This window comes from Tachyglossus aculeatus, chromosome 17 (genome assembly GCF_015852505.1).
Source record: "Tachyglossus aculeatus isolate mTacAcu1 chromosome 17, mTacAcu1.pri, whole genome shotgun sequence".
NCBI classification, from domain to species: domain Eukaryota; kingdom Metazoa; phylum Chordata; class Mammalia; order Monotremata; family Tachyglossidae; genus Tachyglossus; species Tachyglossus aculeatus.
The window spans coordinates 17,879,012-17,902,808 of NC_052082.1; the positions used below are offsets into that span (position 1 = coordinate 17,879,012).

Consider the following 23,797-nt stretch of genomic DNA (forward strand, 5'->3'; position numbering starts at 1 on the left):
GCAGAGCACTGTACTAAGCGCTTGGGAAGTACAAATTGGCAACATATAGAGACAGTCCCTACCCAACAGTGGGCTCACAGTCTAAAATCAATCAATCAATCAATCGTATTTATTGAGCGCTTACTATGTGCAGAGCACTGTACTAAGCGCTTGGGAAGTACAAATTGGCATCACATAGAGACAGTCCCTACCCAACAGTGGGCTCACAGTCTAAAAGGGGGAGACAGAGAACAGAACCAAACATACCAACAAAATAAAATAAGTAGGATAGAAATGTACAAGTAAAATAAATAAATAAATAGATAAATAGAGTAATAAATATGTACAACCATATATACATATATACAGGTGGTGTGGGGAAGGGAAGGAGGTAAGACGGGAGGATGGAGAGGGGGACGAGGGGGAGAGGAAAGAAGGGGCTCAGTCTGGGAAGGCCTCCTGGAGGAGGTGAGCTCTCAGCAGGGCCTTGAAGGGAGGAAGAGAGCTAGCTTGGCGGATGGGCAGAGGGAGGGCATTCCAGGCCCGGGGGATGACGTGGGCCGGGGGTCGATGGCGGGACAGGCGAGAGCGAGGTACAGTGAGGAGATTAGTGGTGGAGGAGCGGAGGGTGCGGGCTGGGCAGTAGAAGGAGAGAAGGGAGGTGAGGTAGGAGGGGGCGAGGTGATGGAGAGCCTTGAAGCCCAGGGTGAGGAGTTTCTGCCTGATGCGCAGATTGATCGGTAGCCATTGGAGGTTTTTGAGGAGGGGAGTGATATGTCCAGAGCGTTTCTGGACAAAGATAATCCGGGCAGCAGCATGAAGTATGGATTGAAGTGGAGAGAGACACGAGGATGGGAGATCAGAGAGAAGGCTAGTGCAGTAGTCCAGACGGGATAGGATGAGAGCTTGAATTAGCAGGGTAGCGGTTTGGATGGAGAGGAAAGGGCGAGACAGAGAACAAAACCAAACATACTAACAAAATAAAATAAATAGAATAGATATGTACAAGTAAAATAAATAAATAAATAAATAGAGATTCATTTGCCACTTGAGCACATTAAAGGGGGCCTTTACTTGTTCATTCATTCACTCAAGTGTATTTATTGAGCGCTTACAGTGTGCGGAGCATTGTACTAAGCACTTGGGAAGTACAAGTGGGCAACAGATAGGATGGTCCCTACCCAACAACGGGCTCGCAGTCTAGAAGGGCGAGACAGACAACAAAACAAAACATGTAGTCAGGGGACAATACCATCACTCATGACGGCCCGGGCCGCCTATGTGACCACCGCGTGATGGCCCCAGGCTGCGCACGTGACCACCACGTGCCACGGACGTGATCACCGCGTGATGGCCCAGGGCCACACATGTTAACAGGGCATGATGCACATGTGACTGCCGTGTGATGGCCCTGGGCCGCACACGTGAGCGCCGCCCCCCACCCAGCCGAGAGCCCCTCGCCCCGCTCTCCCCTCACCTACCTGTGAGTATGAGGAGTCATTTTGTCTCTTTATACGGACGGACGCTACTGATGCCTGTCTGTCTGCTTTCTTTTGTTCTGTTGTCTGTCTTCCCGTTTCTACACCATCAGCCCGTTGGTGGGTAAGACTAGTCTCTATCTGTGGCTGAACTGTCCTTCCCAATCAATCAATCAATCATATTTATTGAGCGCTTACTATGTGCAGAGCACTGTAATAAGCGCTTGGGAAGTACAAATTGGCAACATATAGAGACAGTCCCTACCCAACATTGGGCTCACAGTCTAAAAGGGGGAGACAGAGAAAAAAAACAAAAACAAACATACTAACAAAATAAAATAAATAGAATAGATATGTACAAGTAAAATAAATAAATAGAGTAATAAATATGTACAACCATATATACAGGTGCTGTGGGGAAGGGAAGGAGGTAAGATGGGGGGGATGGGGAGGGGGACGAGGGGGAGAGGAAGGAAGGGGCTCAGTTTGGGAAGGCCTCCTGGAGGAGGTGAGCTCTCAGCAGGGCCTTGAAGGGAGGAAGAGAGCTAGCTTGGCGGATGGGGAGAGGGAGGGCATTCCAGGCCCGGGGGATGACGTGGGCCGGGGGCCGATGGCGGGACAGGCGAGAACGAGGTACTTAGTACAGTGCTCTGCACACAGTAAGCACTCAAATACAATTGAATGAATCGAATTATAGCTATGTACACATCATTAATAAAATAGAGTAATAAACATGTACAAATAAAACAAGAGTAATAAAAATACAGATATATACAAGTGCTGTGCTGTTTTGTTTTGTACGTGTTTCGTTGTCCGTCTCCCCCTTCTATAATAATAATAATGATGGCATTTATTAAGCACTTACTATGTGCAAAACACTGTTCTAAGCGCTGGGGAGGTTACAAGGTGATCAGGTTGTCCCACGTGGGGCTCACAGTCTTCATCCTCATTTTACAGATGAGGTAACTGAGGCACAGAGAAGTTAAGTGACTTGCCCAAAGTCACACAGCTGACAGTTGGCAGAGCTGGGATTTGAACCCATGACCTCTGACTCCAAAGCCCGGGCTCTTTCCACTGAGCCATGCTGCGGCTGCGCCCCTTCTAGACTGCGAGCCCATTGTTGGGTAGAGATCGTCTCTATATGTTGCCGACTTGTACTTCCCAAGCGCTTAGTACAATGCTCTGTACACAGTAAGTGCTCAAAAAATACAGTTGAATGAATGAATAATTCCCAAGGGCTTAGTACAATGCTCTGCACACAGTAAGTGATCAAAAAATACAACTGAATGAATGAATAAAAGTAAAAACAGTTTATTCACTGAAGCTTCAAACAAATCAAAGGTTCAAAGGAAACAAAGTTAACTACTTCACAGACCTGAGGAATTCTTCACCCCAGAAAGCTTTGCAGACAGAATGTATCTACAGAAAATGATCACTTTAGATACTTTAATGGGGCAGGGTTTCCAAATAGGCTATTGTTGTCCTGGGAGGCAACCAAGCCATAGTTTCTCTGAGTGTCCCAGTGCCACCACAGAACCAGAATCCTAGTTTGGACAGACCAACTACACATAGTTTGATATTCTCATATTGGACTCTCAGAAGTACATCATTTATACCGAGATTAAGTCTTTTACTGGATTATTTTATCTGATTCAGTTATCACTATCATCCTTGGGGTATCTCTACTTGCATGTATTTCCCCTGAATTGGTGATTAAAAAGCTCCTCTACAGCACTTATGTACATATCTGTTAATTTAATTATTTGTACTGATGTCTGTCTCCCCACCTCTAGACTGTAAGGTCGCTGTGGGTGGAGAATGTGTCTATTGTTGTATTGTACTCTCCCAAGCGCTTAGTATAGTGTTCTGCACACACAGTAGGCATTCAATGATTGAATGAATTGAGTGAATGAATGGCCTGCAACTCCCACCCGCTCATATCTGAGAGACCACCACCCTTCACACTTTCAAAGCCCTCCTAAAATCACATCTCCTCCAAGCGGCCTTCCTTAAATCCACATTTTCCCTATACCACCCTCCCCTCTGGGTCACCTGTGCACTTAGATCTAAACCCAGCACTCAGAACAGTGCTTTGCACAGAGTAAGCGCTTAATCAATCATATTTATTGAGCGCTTACTGTGTGCAGAGCACTGTACTAAGTGCTTGGGAAGTACAAGTTGGCAACATATAGAGACGGTCCCTACCCAACAGTGGGCTCACAGTCTAGAAAGGGGAGACAGAGAACAAAAAACCTATTAACAAAATAAAATAGAATAGATATGTACAAGTAAAATAAATAGAGTAATAAATATGTACAAACATATATACAAATATACAGGTGCTGTGGGGAAGGGAAGGAGGTAAGAATGCCATCATCAATGAATGCCATCATTATTATTATACCCCTTAGTCACTTGGTATCCACCCCAACCCCACTGCACTTACGCACAAATCAATCAATCATTTATTGAGCGCTTACTGTGTGCTGAGCACTGTACTACATTCTTTCCTTTTTCTTATCTGTAATTTATTTTAATGTCTGTCTCCCCATCTAGTCTGAAAGCTCCTTGGAGTCAGGGATCACTTCTACGTATTCTACTGCGCTGTTCTAAGCGCTTTGTACAGTGCTCCTCACAGAGTCAACGCCCGATAAAGATCACGGATTGAGACAGGGTATAATCGTGCCCATATCCTTGTTTGGTTGGTTTGTTTTATGGCATCTGTTAAGCTCAATGAGCCAAGCCCTGTTCAAAGCGCTGGAGTGCATACAGGTTGGACACAGTCCCTGTCCCACGTGCGGCTCACAGTCTAACGTCAGGAAAGCAGGTTGTCTAAAAGGCTTATTGGAATGCCTTATGCCTTATTTGGGGTGTTGAAGAATTAGGCCTCCCCCAGAAGCAGAGGAGTGCTTAGTAGATTCCTTCTGCCACAGGCAAAAGCTGTTTGGCTGAAGAGACAACTTCTGACTCCTTTTGGGGGGAAGGCTATTTTTCTCTGCTCCATGGCTGGATGGGAGAATAGGATTTACAGCTTCCTTTCTGAGCTCAGGAGGCCATATGAAGGGCAAAGTGGAGCCCATTACAAGCACATTGTTTTTAATGATGCTAGTGATGACATCTGTTAAGCCAGGTACTAAGCACTGGGGTAGATAAACCAACTCAGGTTGGTCACAGTCCGTGTCCCACATGGGGCTCACGGTCTTGAGAAGCAGCGTAGCCGAGTGGATACAGCATGAGCCTGGAAAGTAGAAAGACCTGGGTTCTAATCACGACTTGGCCACTTGTCTGCTGTGTGACCCTGGGCAATTCACTTCACTTCTCTATGCTTCAGCTCTCTCATCCCCCGGGCCTGGAATGCCCTCCCTCTGCCCATCTGCCACGCTAGCTCTCTTCCTCCCTTCAAGGCCCTGCTGAGAGCTCACCTCCTCCAGGAGGCCTTCCCAGACTGAGCCCCTTCCTTCCTCTCCCCCTCGTCCCCATCTCCATCCCCCCATCTTATCTCCCTCCCTTCCCCACAGTACCTGTATATATGTATATATGTTTGTACATATTTTTTTTACTCTATTTATTTATTTAATTTATTTGTACATATCTATTCTATTTATTTTATTTTGTTAGTATGTTTGGTTTTGTTCTCTGTCTCCCCCTTTTAGACTGTGAGCCCACTGTTGGGTAGGGACTGTGTCTATATGTTGCCAATTTGTACTTCCCAAGCGCTTAGTACAGTGCTCTGCACATAGTAAGCGCTCAATAAATACGATTGATGATGATGATGATCTGTAAAATGGGGACTAAGACTATATGGGACTTGTGAACGAAGACTTGGACAGGGACTGTGTCTAGCCCCAACTGACCTGTATCCTCCCCAATGCTTAGTACTATGGCCAGCACATAGTAAGTGCTTAAAAATACCAAAATTATCCATTATTATTACTAACCCATTTTACAGACGAGGTAACTGAGGCACTGAGAAGTGAAGTGACTTCTCCAAGGTCACACAGCAGACAAGTGGCTGAGTCAGGATTAGAACCAAGGTCCTTCTGACACCCGTGTCCATGTCCTATCTACTAGGCCATGGCTACTTCATTCATTCATTCAATCATATTTATTGAGCGCTTACTGTGTGCAGAGCACTGTACTAAGTGCTTGGGAAGTACAAGTAGGCAACATCATCATCATCAATCGTATTTATTGAGCGCTTACTGTGTGCAGAGCACTGTACTAAGCACTTGGGAAGTACAAATTTGCAACATATAGAGACAGTCCCTGCCCAACAGTGGGCTCACAGTCTAGAACTTGAACTTCCCAAGTGCTTAGTACAGTGCTCTGCACACAGTAAGCGCTCAATAAATATGATTGAATGAATGAATACAAGGGGGAGAGAGACAACAAAACGTATTAACAAAATAAAATATATAGAATAGTAAATATGTACAAGTAAAATAAATAGAGTAATAAATCTGTACAAACATATACAGGTGCTGTGGGGAGGGGAAGGAGGTAGGGCGGGAGGATGGGGCTTCTCAAATATGTAAAAGTGTAAACTTTTTCAGACTTCACATTTAACAGGTTTCCCTTAAATGTTACTGCATTTTATGTTTTATCCTTTTGTCAATGGAGAGAGCCACAGATTTTTGGGTTTATTTTTGTTTTCTTTTGAAGAATCGGTTTTATCAGATTTCCTACTGCATCTTAGTCTCCTTGATTTTTCTCAAGGGATTATGAGGAACAAATGGGCTGTGCCTATTCTAATTCAGTTTTGTTCCAACGTCACATTTTATCAAGTGTTTATTCGAAAGTAAAGAAATACTTTGTTTTTCACTTGAATGTTCAATTAACCCACAGTGTAAACCCATACAAAGAAAAGATGTTTCTGGGTTTTTTTTTAACTCAGTACAGCTGGTTGTAAAATATTTCATATCTTTTTCAAAGATCATGACATTTAAATTACCAGTTTTCTATCTTTGCTGTTTTTTATGTTTGTATGTAAAATGGATTTCTTCTGACAGAACTCATTTATCTAGGCAACCCACTATCTAATCAATGTCGCTCCGTGGGATATTAATGATAACCTTCTATGAGAAAACTAAGACAAGAACTGTATTGCTTTTCAATTTTAGCAGTCTCTTTGGCTCAGTAAGATGTTCACAAATCCTGGGGTTCTGTTTTCAGCTCCAGTGGTGATTTGGTCAATATCTTTACTATGCCACAATTTTCCTATTAATGTCTGAATGAGTTTATCCTCACTTTGTGAAAGACTGAGAAAATGCCACAAGACTTCAAAGATGCCACTATACATAATAATAATGATGATGGCATTTATAAAGTGCTTACTATGTGCAAAGGATTGTTCTAAGCGCTGGGGAAGTTACAAGGTGATCAGGTTGTTCCACAAGGGGCTCACAGTCTTAATCCCTATTTTACAGATGAGGTAACTGAGGCACAGAAAAGTTAAGTGACTTGCCCAGAGTCACACAGCTGACAATGAGTGGAGCTGGGATTTGAACCCCTGACCTCTGACTCCAAATAACAATGATGGCATTTATTAAGTGCTTACTAGTGCTAAGCACTCTTCTATGCGCTGGGGAGGTTACAAGGTGATCAGGTTGTCCCACGGGGGGCTCACAGTCTCAATCCCCATTTTACAGATGAGGTAACAGGCACAGAGAAGTTAAGTGACTTGCGCAAGTCACAGAGATGACAACTGGTGGAGCAGGGATTTGAACCCATGACCTCTGACTCCAAAGCCCGTGCTCTTTCCACTGAGCCACACTGCTTCTCACTAGCTCACTATAATCACCATCATATCTTTCATTCAATCCGCATATTCAGTTTGTTGCCAAATCTTGCCAGTTTTACCTTCACAACACCTCTAACGCCTGCCCTTCCCTCTCCATCCAATCTGCTATCCAAGCACTTATGATATCCCGATTTCCTGTATCAGCCTCATCCATTCATTCCTATTTTAGAGCCTCCTCCCTGACCTTCCTACTTCCCGTCTCTCCCCACACCAGTTCCTACTTCCTTCTGCTGCCCAGATCATTTTTCCAATGAAACATTCACCTTGTATCCTCCCCAGCGCTTAGAACAGTGCTTTGCATATAGTAAGCGCTTAACAAATGCCATCATCATCATCAACATTCAGTCCAGGTCTACTTATTCTTCAAAAGCCTCCAATAGTAAGCACTTAACAAATGCCATCATCATCATCATCAACACTCAGTCCAGGTCTACTTATTCTTCAAAAGCCTCCCATAGTAAGCGCTTAACAAATGCCATCATCATCAGCAGCATTCAGTCCAGGTCTACTTATTCTTTAAAAGCCTCCCATAGTAAGCGCTTAACAAATGCCATCATCATCATCATCATCAACACTCAGTCCAGGTCTACTTATTCTTCAAAAGTCTCCAATGGTTGCCCCTCCACCTCCACATCAGAGAGCAACTCCTTACTCCCAGCTTTAGGACACTCAAACAACTAGCCCCTTTTTACCTTACTGATTTTCTTCCACAACCAACCCCGTCCATGTACTATGCTCCCCTAATACCAATCTACTCACCATACTTCCAGCTCCTCTATCTCACCCTCCCATCCTCCCTCTGGCCAGAGACTCCCCTCTCCCTTCCTTTCAGTGAAGCAGCGTGGCTTAGTGGAAAGAGCCCGGGCTTTGGAGTCAGAGGTCATGGGTTCAAATCCCGTATCTGCCAATTGTCAGCTGTGTGACTTTGGGCAAGTCACTTAACTTCTCTGGGCCTCAGTTACCTCATCTGTAAAATGGGGATTAAGACTGTGAGCCCCCTGTGGGACAACCTGATCACCTTGTAACCTCCCCAGCGCTTAGAACAGTACTTTGCACATAGTAAGCGCTTAATAAATGCCATTATTATTATTATTATATCAGGAAAACCGCCCTCCACCTGGAAGCCATCTTACAATCACATCTTCTCCAAGACACCTTCCCCACCCTCATTTTCCCTATTAGCGCTCCTTTCTGCATGACCTAAGCCCTTGGATTTGTACCCTTCAAGCATCTGATACCGCCTGATCCATATCCTTATATCCGGATATTTCCCCTACCTGCAATTTATATTAACATCTATCTCCCTCTCTAGACTGTAAGTTCCTAGTGGGCAGGATCTGTGTTTATCAACTCTAGCATACTTTACTCTCCAAAGGCCTTCGTACCATGCTCAGTAAAACATAATAAGCGCTCAAAAAAATACCACTGATTGAGAAAGGAAAAACACTAAATGGGGATATTACCAGGGAATCTCACTGCTTTCCATTACCTGCACTATTTTATCCAGAACACTTTTTAACAGACAACTACAGCAGGGCCAGGTTTTCTTTTTAAACCTTGTCTATCGGTTTTCCAACCTTTATGAGTCCTTTGCCTGAGAAGACCAGACCTTTTCAGGTTGTGGCCCTGTCGGCTTGGGGGTGGGGGCGGTCAATCAATTAATGGTATTTATTTATTGGGTGCAAAGCACTGTACTAAACTGTGTCAGCTTTCTCCCCACAGTTCATTACTATGTTGAATTGACTGAAGCTGAGTTTACAATTCATTCTGCTCTGCCAAACTACAAGTGTTCCCTTTGAGTTCATTATGTACCAACTCTTTTTTTCCTTCCTACTTATCCTCTTCTCCCACTACTCGTCAGTGCTCTGCACTTAATAAATGCCATTATCATTATTATTATTAATAACTGACAGCTGCTATATGTGGAATTGAAAAGAGGCCCAAATAAGCCAGGGGGGCAAAATAAATTATTTCACTGGAAACCAAGATGAGGCACAAGCAATCCAGAGTAGAAGAAACACTTAAAGACCAGGTGAACTACTACCTTAAACAATTAGACATAGCAACGGACTGGAGGAAGACCACTGCAACCAATTACATAATCTCACTAACAGTTTGTAAATTCTGTTAAAAAGACAAAATTGCCCTTCAAAGATAACAGTTTTTGGAAAAGGCATTTCTATTCTTATTTGAAGTCACTATGTAATTTATACAGTACTCTGCACACAGTAAGCGCTCAATAAATACGATTGAATGACTGAATGATGCTTAATCCTAGAACTGAGAAATTTACTTGGAGTACCCAGATGGTTTTATCACAATTCTTAGTTAGAATTTTCCTTTGAACTTCCCTTGATTTCTGTGATTACTTTTAAGAATTTTTTTCCTATATCTGCTCCAAAATATGCACATTCCTCCTTAAATAAGACAAATAATTCCCTTGGGCCCAGGGGACTAGAAGTTGGGTAATTCTTTTGATGAATGCAGGATGAAGTAGAGAATGAAAGAATAAGGGAGAGACAGATAAAGACAGAAATATCTGCCACTGAAGGCTTTTCAAGTGGGGCAAAGGATCTCAAAATATGTGCCTCAGGGGGAATTAGAGGTGGGGAATAAGAGGGGACAAAGTCCAGGGCATCTGATCACTTTATACGTAAAGTTTGTGCACGGGAAAGTCTCTCCTCATGAAGTGTGTGTCTCTTACATTCAGACCTAATGAGGAGCAATTCAGGAAGGATACCAGAGGAAGCTCATCTTCCCTCCCCTCTCAGAGGCAGCAGGTTTCCCAGCACAAAGCGGGGAGAGAGAAACTCAAGCTCATTAATTCTCAACATGGATTAAAAACTGAATGCATTCCATGATCCTTAATTTGATTAGGAGGAAAGAAATTATGTAGTGTTCTTTAATAAATCATCATTATTTACACACAAAAATACACTAGCCAAATTCAGATGCACAATTATGCAATTAATTATGTTGCAAATGCAACTGCATGCTCGAATAGATGCTTCCAAGTTAACCATTTAATTCTGTGTTCTTTAGCAAATAGCTAACTATCTTTAGTCTCGTGAAATCTTAAAAATCACCTTCACACATTACTTGAGTTGGCCCTCATTTCACATATAATTCCCAATTTTTCTTCAGCTACAATTTCCACTTGCATACTGATTTACCTTCATTACCAAAGCATATAACTACCAAACTTCCCATGAATACAAGTACAATTCGAAAAAAAGAAAAAAAAAAGTGCATCCAATAAAAATCTAGCGGCTAAGTACTAGTCAAATAAAATAGAGAAAAAAGCTTGGAGGGTCTGTTTTGGCAGGCAGAAAACTTCAGGGGGAATTTCTGTGTTTAGATATATCAATCAGTGATATTTATTGAGCCCTGACTGTGTGGGACCTGGTGGGAACTTAATAAAGGGAGTTGCCTGGCTGACACAGAAATGATGTGATTATCAAGTGTCTTTTACAAGTTTATGTTTGTTTGCCAATCCTTCCTACTTGCCTATTCCAATTCGCCTATAACACTGGGGATATACAGGGGATATTTATTTAATAGTACTTGCTCCATGTCTGTTACAATGTGCATGCCCACAACGGTTTCTTCAGATGTCAACATGTTGTAACCAGAAGATGCGTGTTGTTTCTTAGTTTAAAACACACATCATTAGTCAATTAAGGTATTCATTAAGCCCTTATTATGTGTCAGGCACTGTTCTAAGCACTGGAATAGATTCAGGTTAATCAGTATGGACACAGTCCTTTTCCTCATGGGGCTCACAGCTGGGAGAAGAGATACTGAATTCCCATTTTACAGTTGAGGAGGCTGAGGCAGAGCGATGTTAAATGACCTACCCAGGGTTACACAGCAGATTCATAGCAGGGTAAGAATTAGAACCCAAGACCTGTGATTCCCAGGCTCATGTTTTTTTCCACTAGGCCAGCCACACTGCTTCTGTGATATAATTTTTATGTTTTATTGATGAACTTCTAACTGGCCTTCATCACATCTGCACGCAATTCTTTTTCATTCATTCAATCGTATTTATTGAGCGCTTACTGTGTGCAGAGCACTGGACTAAGCGCTTGGGAAGTCCAAGTTGGCAACATATAGAGATGGTCCCTACCCAACAGCGGGCTCACAGTCTAGAAGGAAGAGACAGACAACAAATCAAAACATATTAACAAAATAAAATGAATAGAATAAATCTGTACAAATAAAATAGAGTAATTAATACATAGAAACATATATACATATATACAGTTTTTGGGTCTGTCTTCTCCCATTCAGACTGTAAGGCCCTTGTAAGAAAGGGACATGTCTTAATTTGTTTCCTTGTATTTCTTTCCAGTGTTTCAAGTACTTCACATTAGTGACAATACTAATAAAATACTAGTAAAATGTTCACAAATAAGGTAATCAGAATAACTGCTAACTAGAAATATGGATATGTGGTAGAGGTAGTTGATGAGTTGACCTGACTCAGGGTGTTGACAGTGAATCAGGGTATATTTGAGGAAGAGAGTGGGATTATTTTAGGAAGCCTCTGAATATGGAAAAGGACATGACATTAGGAGGGGGAAAAAGGGGGACAATCAGGGTGGATTTAAGAGAATATTCTCCAGCCTCAGGGGAGCCTCGTGACCCTCAGAATGAATGGTTTTTTCCTAGGCACATTTTCTATGGCACTTAAAACACTCCCGAAGGGTCATGGGTTGTTGGGGTTTTTTTTGGTATTTGTTAAGTGGTTACTATGTGCCAAGCACTGTACTAAGCGCTGGGGGGATACAAGGTAATCAAGGTTGTCCCACGTGGGGCTCACAGTCTTAATCACCATTTTACAGATGAGGGAACTGAGGCCCAGAGAAGTGAAGTGACTTGCCCAAGTCACCCAGCTGACAAGTGGTGGAGCCGGGATTAGAACCCATGACCTCTGACTCCCAAGCCCAGGCTCTTTCCACTGAGCCGCTGGTTCTACCCTACCCACCTCTGGGTCATTTATTTTCATCGTCATTATTTAGGGAATGCCTGCTATGGGTAGAGCACTGTAGTGAGAGTTTAGGATACGGAGAAGCAGTATGATCTAGAGAAGCGACATGATGAATTGTACTTTCCAAGCACTTAGTACAGTGCTCTGCACACAGTAAGTGCTCAATAAACATGATTAAATGAATGAATGAATGAATGAATGAATGCCCTAATGGAAGGAGCATAGCCTAGGGAGTCAAAGGGCATGTGTTCTAATCCTGGCTCTACCACTGGCCTGGTATGACTTAGGGCAAGTTGCTTAACTTCTCTGTGCCTCAGTTTCCTATAAAATGGGGATAGAGAAGCAGCCTGGCTCATTGGAAAGAGCACGGGCTTTGGAGTCAGAGGTCATGGGTTCAAATCCCGGCTCCGCCACTTGTCAGCTGTGTGACTTTGGGCAAGTCACTTAACTTCTTTGTGCCTCAGTTCCCTCATCTGTAAAATGGGGATTAAGACTGTGAATCCCAGGTGGGACAACCTGATCACCCTGTATCCTCCCCAGCACTTAGAACAGTGCTTTGCACCTAGTAAGCGCTTAACAAATGTTATTATTATTATTATTATTATTGGGGACTCAATAATTCTTCCTCTTCAGACTGTGAGCTTTGTGAGTGACTGTGTCCAATGTGATTATCTTGTATCTATTCCAGAGCTTAATTCAGTACTTGGAACATAGTAAGCATTTAGCCCTTAAGTCTCTCTCTGACCTGAAGCCTGGATAATCACCAGAGTAGTCAGCGCTTAGAACAGTGCTTTGCACATAGTAGGCACTTAATAAATGCCATTATTATTATTATAGTACACAAATGTTGTCTCCAGCAGGAACAGGGGCTGCATGACCTTTATAACTCTTTACAATGTTGGGATTTTTCTGAGAAGCAGCTTGGCTCACTGGAAAGAGCCCAGGCTTTGGAGTCAGAGGTCATGGGTTCAAACCCCAACTCCGCCAATTGTCAGCTTGTGACTTTGGACAAGTCACTTCACTTCTCTGTGCCTCAGTTACCTCATCTGTAAAATGGGGATTAAGACTGTGAGCCCCCTGTGGGACAACCTGATCACCTTGTAACCTCCCCAGCACTTAGAACAGTGCTTGGCACATAATAAGTGCTTAATAAATGCCATTATTATTATTATTATTATATTACTGTACTGGAGTTAAGGGAAGGGGAGTGAGGAATGAGGTAGAGCGAGGAAGTGAGATGGGGAGAGGGAGGGAAAGAGAGAGGCAGTTTTAGTTCAGATGTTGTCTTTCGTATTTGTTATTTCTACGCTGTCTTTCCCCTCCAGATTGTGTGATCCTTGTGGGCAGGAGCTGTCTTCAAATTATAGTCTCCTTGAACATTCGAAGGACACTTTGTGTAATAATGATAACAGCTACAATATTAATACCAATATGTCTCTGAAAGGTACTGCAATTTCAACAAAATGATAATCTCTTTTCTTAAAAGACCTGTCACCAAATGAATCCAGCCCAGCGACACTCTTCAGTAATAGACCCACAAGGAATGGAGAAGCAGGACTATCTAGTGGACAGAGCACCAGCCAGGGAATCAGACGGACCTGGGTTCTAATCCCAGCTCTGCCACTTATCTGCTCTGCGACCTTGGGCAAGTCACTTAACTTCTTTATGCCTCAGTTCCCTTATCTGAAAATGAAAATAGGTATTAAGACTGTGAGCCCCGCATGGGACACCGGCCGTGTCCAATCTGATTAGCTTGAATCTGCCCCAACACTTGTATAATTCCTGGCACACAGACACCCAGGGATTAAAAAAAAATGAACACAGCCCGGTGTACATCAGTTTAGCATGTCAGACAGGTACTTGAATTGAAAACCATTATCCCAACTCGCCGACTTGGCTCCTGTTGTGTTTTCACAAATAGAAATGAGGATACGTCAGTGAGTTTTCTCCTGGGAGGGATTTCCAGAACCTTTGGCATCTTCCACAGTCCAGTCCAGTCACCTTTAGAGGTGATATTATAGGAGATATTATATTGGATACCACATGGCTCTCCCTTCCCTGGTTACTGCAGCCAAGCTACCAGAAGGCAAGTTGGAGATTGATGGGACAGTTGGAGGAATAGTACCTCACCCTAAAACTCTAGAGGACACCGCACCCCAAGCTATACCTCCAAAAGTTTCACGTCATTCAGATAAGCTACTACAGCGATTGATCACTCGCTACAAATCAATCTAAACTCGAGCATCTGAGATTGATCATCAATATGTACACGCTCTAATAAAACTAGTTTGAAACTCGAGATGAGTTCTTCAATTTGGATTAGAAACAATCAAGTCAAATCAGTACAATTTGTACTGAATTGGAGCAAATGAAGTATCGCTAATTACATAGCAACTGTTAAACTGCTAAGATCTTTGATTACTATGTGTAATGACACATTGCAGGAACCAACAGGAAATAAGATATGCTAAGTATAATATTTAATGGTTATACGGCATCATGCTTGAATATAAATATAATTATATATTCTGGCCTGGGATGTTTTTCACATAATGCAATTGTTTGCTTCAAATGACATAGCAAAAACATAGATTGCCTGAAATTAGATATTCTTCTTCTTGATAATATTACCAATGACAAAGATAATACAATGCTTCTCTTTTCTGAAGATGGCATTGCATTTGTCTAGTACATATTTTTCTGTGAATGCCCCGTTATCTTTTTGATCATTTCATTTTCAGCCATTCTAATTGAATTAATCTAAACTATTTCTATGTACTTATTTTCTTTTGGTACGAAACACATGATTAAGACCTACAGTTATCAGAACAGAGTTGCAAATTTTAACCATGTCCCCCAATTTGGAAACAAATTTCTGGATGCCACTGGAAAACAAAATTATTTTTCCATTTAAACTGAAATTAATCTCTCTGAAAATTATAGTCAATCACCAAGAAATATTAGCAAGAATATAAAGAGAGGTAATCTATGGGGTACCAACTAATTTTTTAAAATAAAATATTGAATAAGTGATGCCTCCTAAATAGAACAGATCAATCAGCCAATCGTAGTTACTTAGCATTACTGTACGCAAAGCACTGCTTGTGCCAGGCAAAAGTCATAAATACAAATTTTCAGAAGAATTCAAACTGATTACTACTCTGATTAGTATAACTACCTTCCTATCTTAAAGCAAATATAAACATTTTGACTACAAACACAACTCTTTTCTACTATGAGCTATCTGGTTTTTTTCAGAAAGTCTTATCGCACTTGGATTCGACATAAAGTTATCATTCATAGGTCTATTCCATCCATTTTATAAGCATTTTAAATGGATACTGAAAATGTGTTTTACCAGTAAGACAGACCTATCTCATTAAAGCCACTGTAGCCCAGCTCTTGCCTGCTAAGTCCCAGATCTTCAAGGTCCATGCACTTAAATCCTGGTGGGCATTGATAACCTTCTTCCAGTTCTCTTGAACAGTGGGTGTCTGGGATAGCTAAATTATTCCAGGTCACATTTCTGTGAAAAACATATTAAATTGTTAGACTAATTCAATTATACACAAGTTGATTCAAAGTGAAAGTAATCACTGTTAATTCAGCACTGCTGAGAATTGATTGAAATTTGATATTAATGACTTATAAATGGAAAACAAAACATGGAAGAAACTATATTTACGGCATCCAACTTATCCACATCCCCAGATGGGAGCTTGCAAGGCTCATTATCTCATTTTATATTCCAGGAAATTAAAAAGGCACAAAGAGGTGAACCAAGAGCCTCCTAATATTTAAAATTGCAAGGACTTTTCATTAGGCAATGGGCCTACTGATGCCAGTAGCAATAAACACAATCTGTGTCGATGCAGCCTTTTATAACTCCATTTCCCAGTGACAGAGGGCAACTGGCCTTCTCTGGTGATATCTCTCTGACCTGTAATTGACTGTACTTTAAAAACATAATTAAAGGCATTTTTCAAGCAGTCGTATTTATTAGAAGCAGCGTGGCTCAGTGGAAAGAGCCCAGGCTTTGGAGTCAGAGGTCATGGGTTCAAATCCCGGCTCTGCCAATTGTCAGCTCTGTGACTTTGGGCAAGTCACTTAACTTCTCTGTGCCTGTTACTTCATCTGTAAAACGGGGATTAAGACTGTAAGCCCCCTCACCGTGAGACAACCTGATCACTCTGTAACTTCCCCAGCGCTTACAACAGTGCTTTGCACATAGTAAGTGCTTAATAAATGCCATCATTATTATTAAGTGCTTACTGTGTGTAGAACACTGAACTAAGCACTTGGGAGAGTATAGTAGAATGGGTTCGGTAGACATATTCCCTGCCCTCAATGAGCTCAGTGTCTACAGAGGGAGACAGACATTAATAAACATAAAAAAATTTCTGATACGTACATAAGTGCTGTGAGGCCGAGGGAGGGGTGAATAAAGGGAAGCCCATCAGGGCAACACAGAAGGGATTGGCAAAAGAGGAAATGAGGGCTTAGTCAGGAAAGGCCTCTTGGAGGAGATGATGATGATGATGGCATTTGTTAAGCGCTTACTATGTGCAAAGCACTGTTCTAAGCACTGGGGGGGATACAAAGTGATCAGGTTGTCCCACGTGGGGCTCACAGTCATCATCCCCATTTTACAGATGAGGTAACTGAGGCTCTGAGAAGTTAAGTGACTTGCCCAAGGTCATACAGCAGACATGTGGCGGAGTCAGAATTCGAAGCCATGACCTCTGATTTCAAAGCCCGTGCTCTTTCCACTGAGCCATGCTGCTTCTCTAAGTGCCTTCAATATGACTTTGAAGATGGGGGGAATGTAATTGCCAGCTATTCATTCATTCAATCAGTTCATTCATTCAATCATACTGAACGCAGAGCTCTTGGGAGAGTACAGAGAACAGTGCTCGGCACATAGTAAGCCCTTAACAAATACCATTATTATTATGACAATAAACAGACATTCCCTGCCCATAGCGAACTTACACTCTAGAAGGGGAGACAGGCATTAATATAAATAAATAAATTACAGATATGTACATAAGTGCTGTGGGGCTGGAGGAGTGGTGAATAAAGGGAGCATGTTAGGGTGACGCAGAAGGGTGTGGGAGGAGGAGAAAGGCAGGCTTAGTCAGGGAAGGATTCTTGGAGGAGATGTGCCTTGAATATGGCTTTGAAACGGGGGAGAGTGAATGTCTCTCGGATTTGAGGAGGGAGGGTGATCCAGGACAGCGGGAGGACTTGGATGAGGGGTCAGCGGTGAGACAGATGAGATCGAAGTACAGCGAGATGGTTAGCACCAGAGAAGTGAAGTGTGCGGGCTAGGTCGTAGCAGGAGAGTAGCAAGGTGAGGTAGGAGGGTGGGAGGTGATTGAGTGCTTTTGAAGCCAATGGTGAGGGGTTTTTGTTTGAGGCGGAGGCGGATGGGCAACCACTGGAGTTTCTGTGTCCTGAATGTTGTTGTAGAACAATGATCAGGGTAGCAGAGTGCAGTGTAGACTGGAGGGGGGAGAGACAGGAGGCTGGGTGGTCAGTAAGCCGGCTGATGATACAGTAACCCAGGCAGGATAGGATAAGCCAGTGTATTAACATGGAATGATATGAAGAGGGAGGGTAAATGCAAGGGCTGGATTGTAACAGGGGAGTAACGAGGTGATTTACTTGCCTAAGGTCATGGAAGAGAGCTTAAGGAATGTTGAAGGTTTAATATTACCCTACTTCTGAATTTATGTAGCCTTATTCTTCCCTAGGAGGAAGAATAAGTGCCTAGTACAGTGCTCTGCACACAGTAAGCACTCAATAAGACTGACTGAATGAATAAGGCTATTTTGAAAGCAATTTTAAACAATTAAACTCCTAGGGGGAGGATGCTGAATAGGGGATGAGCATAAGAAATTTAGCTAGACTATACAAACTTTATCTTTAATTTTCCATAGAAGGATTCAGGGGGGAGGGGAAGGAGGGGTCATCTTTGCTAGAAAATGTTATTTCCTGTATTTGAATGGGCTGTTCAAAAGTCTGAGAGTATATCCCTTGCTTCACAATATCCTCTGCTGCTTTGAGTTCACTTTCAATCAGACTAAAAGATCATCAGTGCTAATTTGTTTGTTCTGGGCTTGCTCCAGTTAGAAGACTCCTAGCAAAATGGAATAAATAAAAAATTAAACTTGAAAAATGCCTAAACAGACATGACACATCCTTCCTACTCTGGTTAAGAAATGAGTTTCAATTGGAGAAGATGGGGATATAGTGAACATTTTGAAACAGTTTGCAAAATTGCATTATATGACATGCTATATAGTAAAGGTATTTGTTGAGAGCCCACAAGGTGCAGTACACTGTACTAAGCATTTGGAAAAGTATAACAAAAGTATGACTTGAAAATTCTAGTGCAGGTAACAGACAAAACGGTATTTACCAACAGGGTAAGCAAAATGATTTGACTACACAGTTGATTACCCATCTCTACATTAAGTGCTGAGGGAGGTTGTAAATATAAGTACTACAGCAACCTCAATTACAGCCAAACTGACAAAAGTATCTTCATTTATAGTGCTCTGCACCCAGTAAGTGCTCAATAAGTACGATTGAATGAATGAGTGAATGACACATTTTTTAAGCCAAATTTCCAACATTATGGTGAATGTATTCTCTCGACTCATTTCCATTTATCCCTATTCAGAGAACACACTCTGAAGGACAATTCCTAAGGAGTTTTTTCTATCTGTTATTCTTCATCGTTCAAGGGAAATGCCTGCATTGATTAAGATATCATTCATCCTTCACTATTATTCACCCTAACCCATTCTCTGTTGAAAAATCCACTATGGATTAAAACTAAAATTTGTACTGTACAAGTTTCGTTTATTCAGTTATCCTTCCTTCTACTCTGTACTTTTTCTTTCACCATTTATACCTTATTTTTGTTATTTCTTCTACTCTTCCTGCCTTTAAAAACAGAACACCTACTCCCGTACTACCCTTCCCCAAACGTTAAACTTTCTACCAGAAGTGTATCTTTTTAAAAATCTTCTTTTAATCTTATTCCAGAACACGCTTTTAGCGGCTGAACAGTTGTTTTATTTTCTTCACTGAATTCACCATAAGATGGTAGTGATGTCTTCCCATCCTCTATGTTGGTTTCCACAAGTTTCTGTCACAGAATACAAAGCATCTCACCAACACATCTGGCATTCTCTAACACCTGTTTCTGCCACAGTTCATTGCTCTTTTCAGCTTTCCTTAGGACATTAATTACTCTGTGTAGTCTGAACTGATTAGCTTCAGTTGTACCATAATTGCTTTAAGCCTTCCTTCATTACCAGATTATAGGCCTAGCTATTCCTCGCATTTATCTGATGAAATGGCTGTGGTAACTTTCTATTTTCTTCCAGTTTAAAAGAAGCCATCATAGACAGCAAAACTGCTTCCTTTTCCCCCTGCTTGCTCCAGAGAGGGAACTCATTAAGTTCTAAAGGTCAGGCAGAGTACACCAAGAGAAAGCGAAATTTTAGCCTGAAAAATGATCCCCTGGAGCATAGATAAGGATTTTAGTTATCAGCAGTTCCTGTGTATGCTTTGTAAGGTTTTTTTTAACCAATTAACATCCGTCCCACTGCTACCCAGAAGTAATTATGGCATCTATTAGTTAGCGTCCCCGCCGTCCTATCCCCCAACCTCCTCTGTTTGCCCTTCAGAAGAGCTAGACTGCCAATTGTTTGCTGTGTGGCTTTTGATAAGTAACTTACCTTCTCTGTGCCTCAGTTTCCTCAACTCAGTAGTAGTAGTAATAGTATGTGTTGAACACCCACTAAGTGCAATGGACTGGGCTAAGCAGCTTAAAAAGTACAGAGAAGCACAAGACGGTTTCTTGACCCACAAGAAACACACTCATTTCTGAGGCACTCATGGTCACCACTGCTAATGTCTGAAAACGGGCCACCTCCTGAGGATGTTCTTCATGAAGATGTCACTGCTGCCGCTCACTCTGTAATCTCAGGAGAATATCTGTGCTTTTCCCAACTCTCCCCACTGTGCTTTAACTAGCTCACAGTGCATCCCATGCTGGAATTTTGTTTTTAGATAGACAAAACAGAGGCGACCATAACATAAACATGCTGTTCTCTACTTCTTAATATGGAATCAGGCCCACTGAGTGAACTTATATAATGACAAACCTACCGAGATGATATCTTGTAGACGTGAATGAAAGAATCGTGAATCAGCATTAACTCCTAGAGGATGCAAGTTGTTCACCTGAATATCCAGGATTCATCTAATTAGATAACATATGCAGGACTAGCTCAAATCAGTGGGAAAGGGATGGTGAACAGCCGCAGCTAGAGGAAGGCTCTGCCAGTTTTGGAAAGTGGCTGTAATTATTCAGCATGATAGAATGCTGGAGATTCTTTCTCTATTTCAGGATACTGTTTGTTCACTAGGTCAGGGTGACCACAAAGGGACTCATTAGAAAAAAATGAGATATTGCCATTAGTGAGTGATTACCTGAATGAATTCACAAAAATAGCCAAGTGCATCCTTCAAGTGAAATTGTTATTTTCTCAAATGGAGGACAATGAGATACTCTCTGAGGATGATGTGGAAATTCTTGGTCAGTTTACCACATACACTTGGAGATGCAAAACAACTCACATTCTATAAACTCACTTCTTGACCATTTTTTCCCCCGCATTCTGGATCTGCCTCTTCCTCTCCACCCACACGGCTACCATAATGGGCCAGATGTTTGTAATAGTCAATCCACTGTTGGGTAGGGACTGTCTCTATATGTTGCCAACTTCTACTTCCCAAGCACTCAGTACAGTGCTCTGCACACAGTAAGCGCACAATAAATATGATTGATTGATTGATAAATGGTATTTACTGAGTGCCTACGTTGCACAGAATATTGCCCTAAGCACAAAATAGTTGATAAATATGATCGCTGCCCTCAAGGAGCTTACACTCCAGTAGGGGTAGACATACATTAAAACAAGTTGCAGTTAGAGTGCTGCATCCTCCTCGTCATCAGTGCCCCTGCCTCCAATCTTTCCCTTCTGTTCCAGTCTATACTGCACTCAAAACAACGGGCTCCAATGTCTCCATATTTGCTCTCTTCAGCCTCTACCATCTAGCTCACTCGCTTCGTTCCACTCGGCAAATTTTATGACTGCACCATGCTTTCACTCTCCTGCTTCCGACTCCTTGCTCATGTTTTCCCCCAGCCTAGAGCTCCCCACCCATAAATCCCACCAAACCACTGTTCTCCCCAACTTTAAATCCATCCTACAATCCCATCTCCTCCAGGAAGCCTTATCTTAATTCACAACACTCCAGTCACATAAACCTGTCCCCCTCAGCCCTTTTTTTAATGGCATTTATTAAGTGCTTACTATGTGCAAAGCGCTGTTCTAAGCGCTGGGGAGGTTACAAGGTGATCAGGCTGTCCCATGTGGGGTTCACAGTCTTAATCCCCATTTTACAGATGAGGCACAGAGAAGTTAAGTTTCTTGCCCAAAGTCACACAGCTGACAAGTGGCAGAGCTGGGATTTGAACAAGTGGCCTCTGACTCCAAAACCTGGGCTCTTTCCACTGAGCTTCTCTAATGCACTTTAAGTATTATTATTAATGATAACAATGATGATTATGATATTAATAATTCCAAGCGTATTGTTAGGTCTCAGGGGCAAGAGACCTACCAATGGCCTAGAAAGGATCCACTGTGGTGGAGGGCTTACTGCTCTGACCCTGAAACCATCAATCATGCTCAGGTTTTCCCAGTCACACAAGAGAACTTAGGGCTCTGTAAGTAGCCCACCACATACCAATCGATCATAATTATTGAGCGCTTACTGGATGCAGTACACTAAGCACTTGGGAGAGGACGATATAAAACATACCAAAGGAAAGGATCAGACATACGGTCGTATTCAGGGTTCCTTCCCTATTGGGAAGCCCCAACACACCAACACACAGCACCTGTATATATGTATATATGGTTGTACATATTTATTACTCTGTTTATTTATTTATTTATTTTACTTGTACATTTCTATCCTACTTATTTTATTTTGTTGGTATGTTTGGTTCTGTTCTCTGTCTCCCCCTTTTAGACTGTGAGCCCACTATCGGGTAGGGACTGTCTCTATGTGATGCCAATTTGTACTTCCCAAGCGCTTAGTACAGTGCTCTGCACATAGTAAGCGCTCAATAAATACGATTGATTGATTGATTGATTGGTCTTTCTCCCATCATTCCTTCACATATCACGGGATCCTCAGTTTGGAATACAGCCACACTGGATATGCCTACTTAAAATGATCATTTGAAGTTGAAAAGAGCTGGAAAAACGATATTCTATTTCTGGATATCAACATCTCGCAATTTTTTTCAAAAGATGACTCGCTGCAGGTTTTTTTTGCAGTCTTATGGCTAATTAGCATTTTTCTTTTCTTAATTTCAGGCCATTACTACTCATTATATTATATATTTAGTTTCTCTTCTATTTTTCAAAAATATTTATATGCAATTATCTTATCTCATGTCCTTATCTTCTCTCAAGCTTTAACAGGAAAAGGGCAAGGGAAAAGGGAAATAGAAAATGCTCTTCAAAATATATAATTTTAGAAACAAATAGAAGAAAATATTGGTATGTTATGTAGAAGAAAGGTTGATAATAGGAAAATCTGAAAAGGAAAAGGAATAATTATTTAACTTTATATTTACAGAAAGTGAACGAGGAACAGTATAGGTAACTGTTATTGTGAGGATGGGAAATTAAACTGGAAGTGGGCAAATCTGGGGGAAGACTATTTTTAAAAGATGTGATGTAGGAAGATGATGAAAAAGAGTAAGGTAGATTCTCCCGGTTTATGAAAAGGCACACTGCACATAAACAACATTAATATGACGGTGATAATGAAAATAATGATGGTGATTGCAACTACCTTCCAGGAAATAGTATAGTAGGCAGATTCTGAATCAATACTTGATACACATATACATTTGTTTTCAAGTGACACTACACCAGCCTTCATAATAATTTCAAAATACTTTAGGTCACAAAACTATTCACTTGCTAGTGAAATACTTTCATCACAACACATTTAATGTAGTCAATGGGAGAGCATTGTAATACTCCTTTATATTAAAAATTGGACTGATAAGCTCACTCAGGCTAACAGCAGTTATGTACACAGCGTGGCTTAGTGGAAAGTGCACTAAGAGCAGAGGACGTGGGTTTTACTCCCGGCTCTGCCACTTGTCTGCTGTGTGACCTTGGCCAGTCACTTAACTACTCTGTGCCTCAATTATCTCATCTGTAAAATGGGGATTAAAAGTGTGAGCCCCACGTGGGACAACCTGATTACCCTGTATCTACCCCAGTGCTTAGAAAAGTGCTTGGCACACAGTAAGCACTTAACAAATACCATAATAATAATCCATAATGATTTTTTATATTCATTTCTGTCTCCCCCTCTATTCTGTAAACTCACTGTGGACAGGGAACGTGCCTCCTAGTTCTAATATACTGTACTTTC

The 23,797-nt window shown here is 41.7% G+C and overlaps 1 protein-coding gene across 1 annotated transcript in view; it reads right to left on the reverse strand.

The window, feature by feature from the left end:
• NALCN (sodium leak channel, non-selective) overlaps positions 1-23,797 on the reverse strand; it is a 222,614-nt gene that overhangs the window by 167,244 nt on the left and 31,573 nt on the right. The window contains exon 7 of the mRNA XM_038759721.1: positions 15,622-15,776. Within this exon, the coding sequence (XP_038615649.1) occupies positions 15,622-15,776 (155 nt within the window). The remainder of the gene's footprint in view (positions 1-15,621; positions 15,777-23,797) is intronic.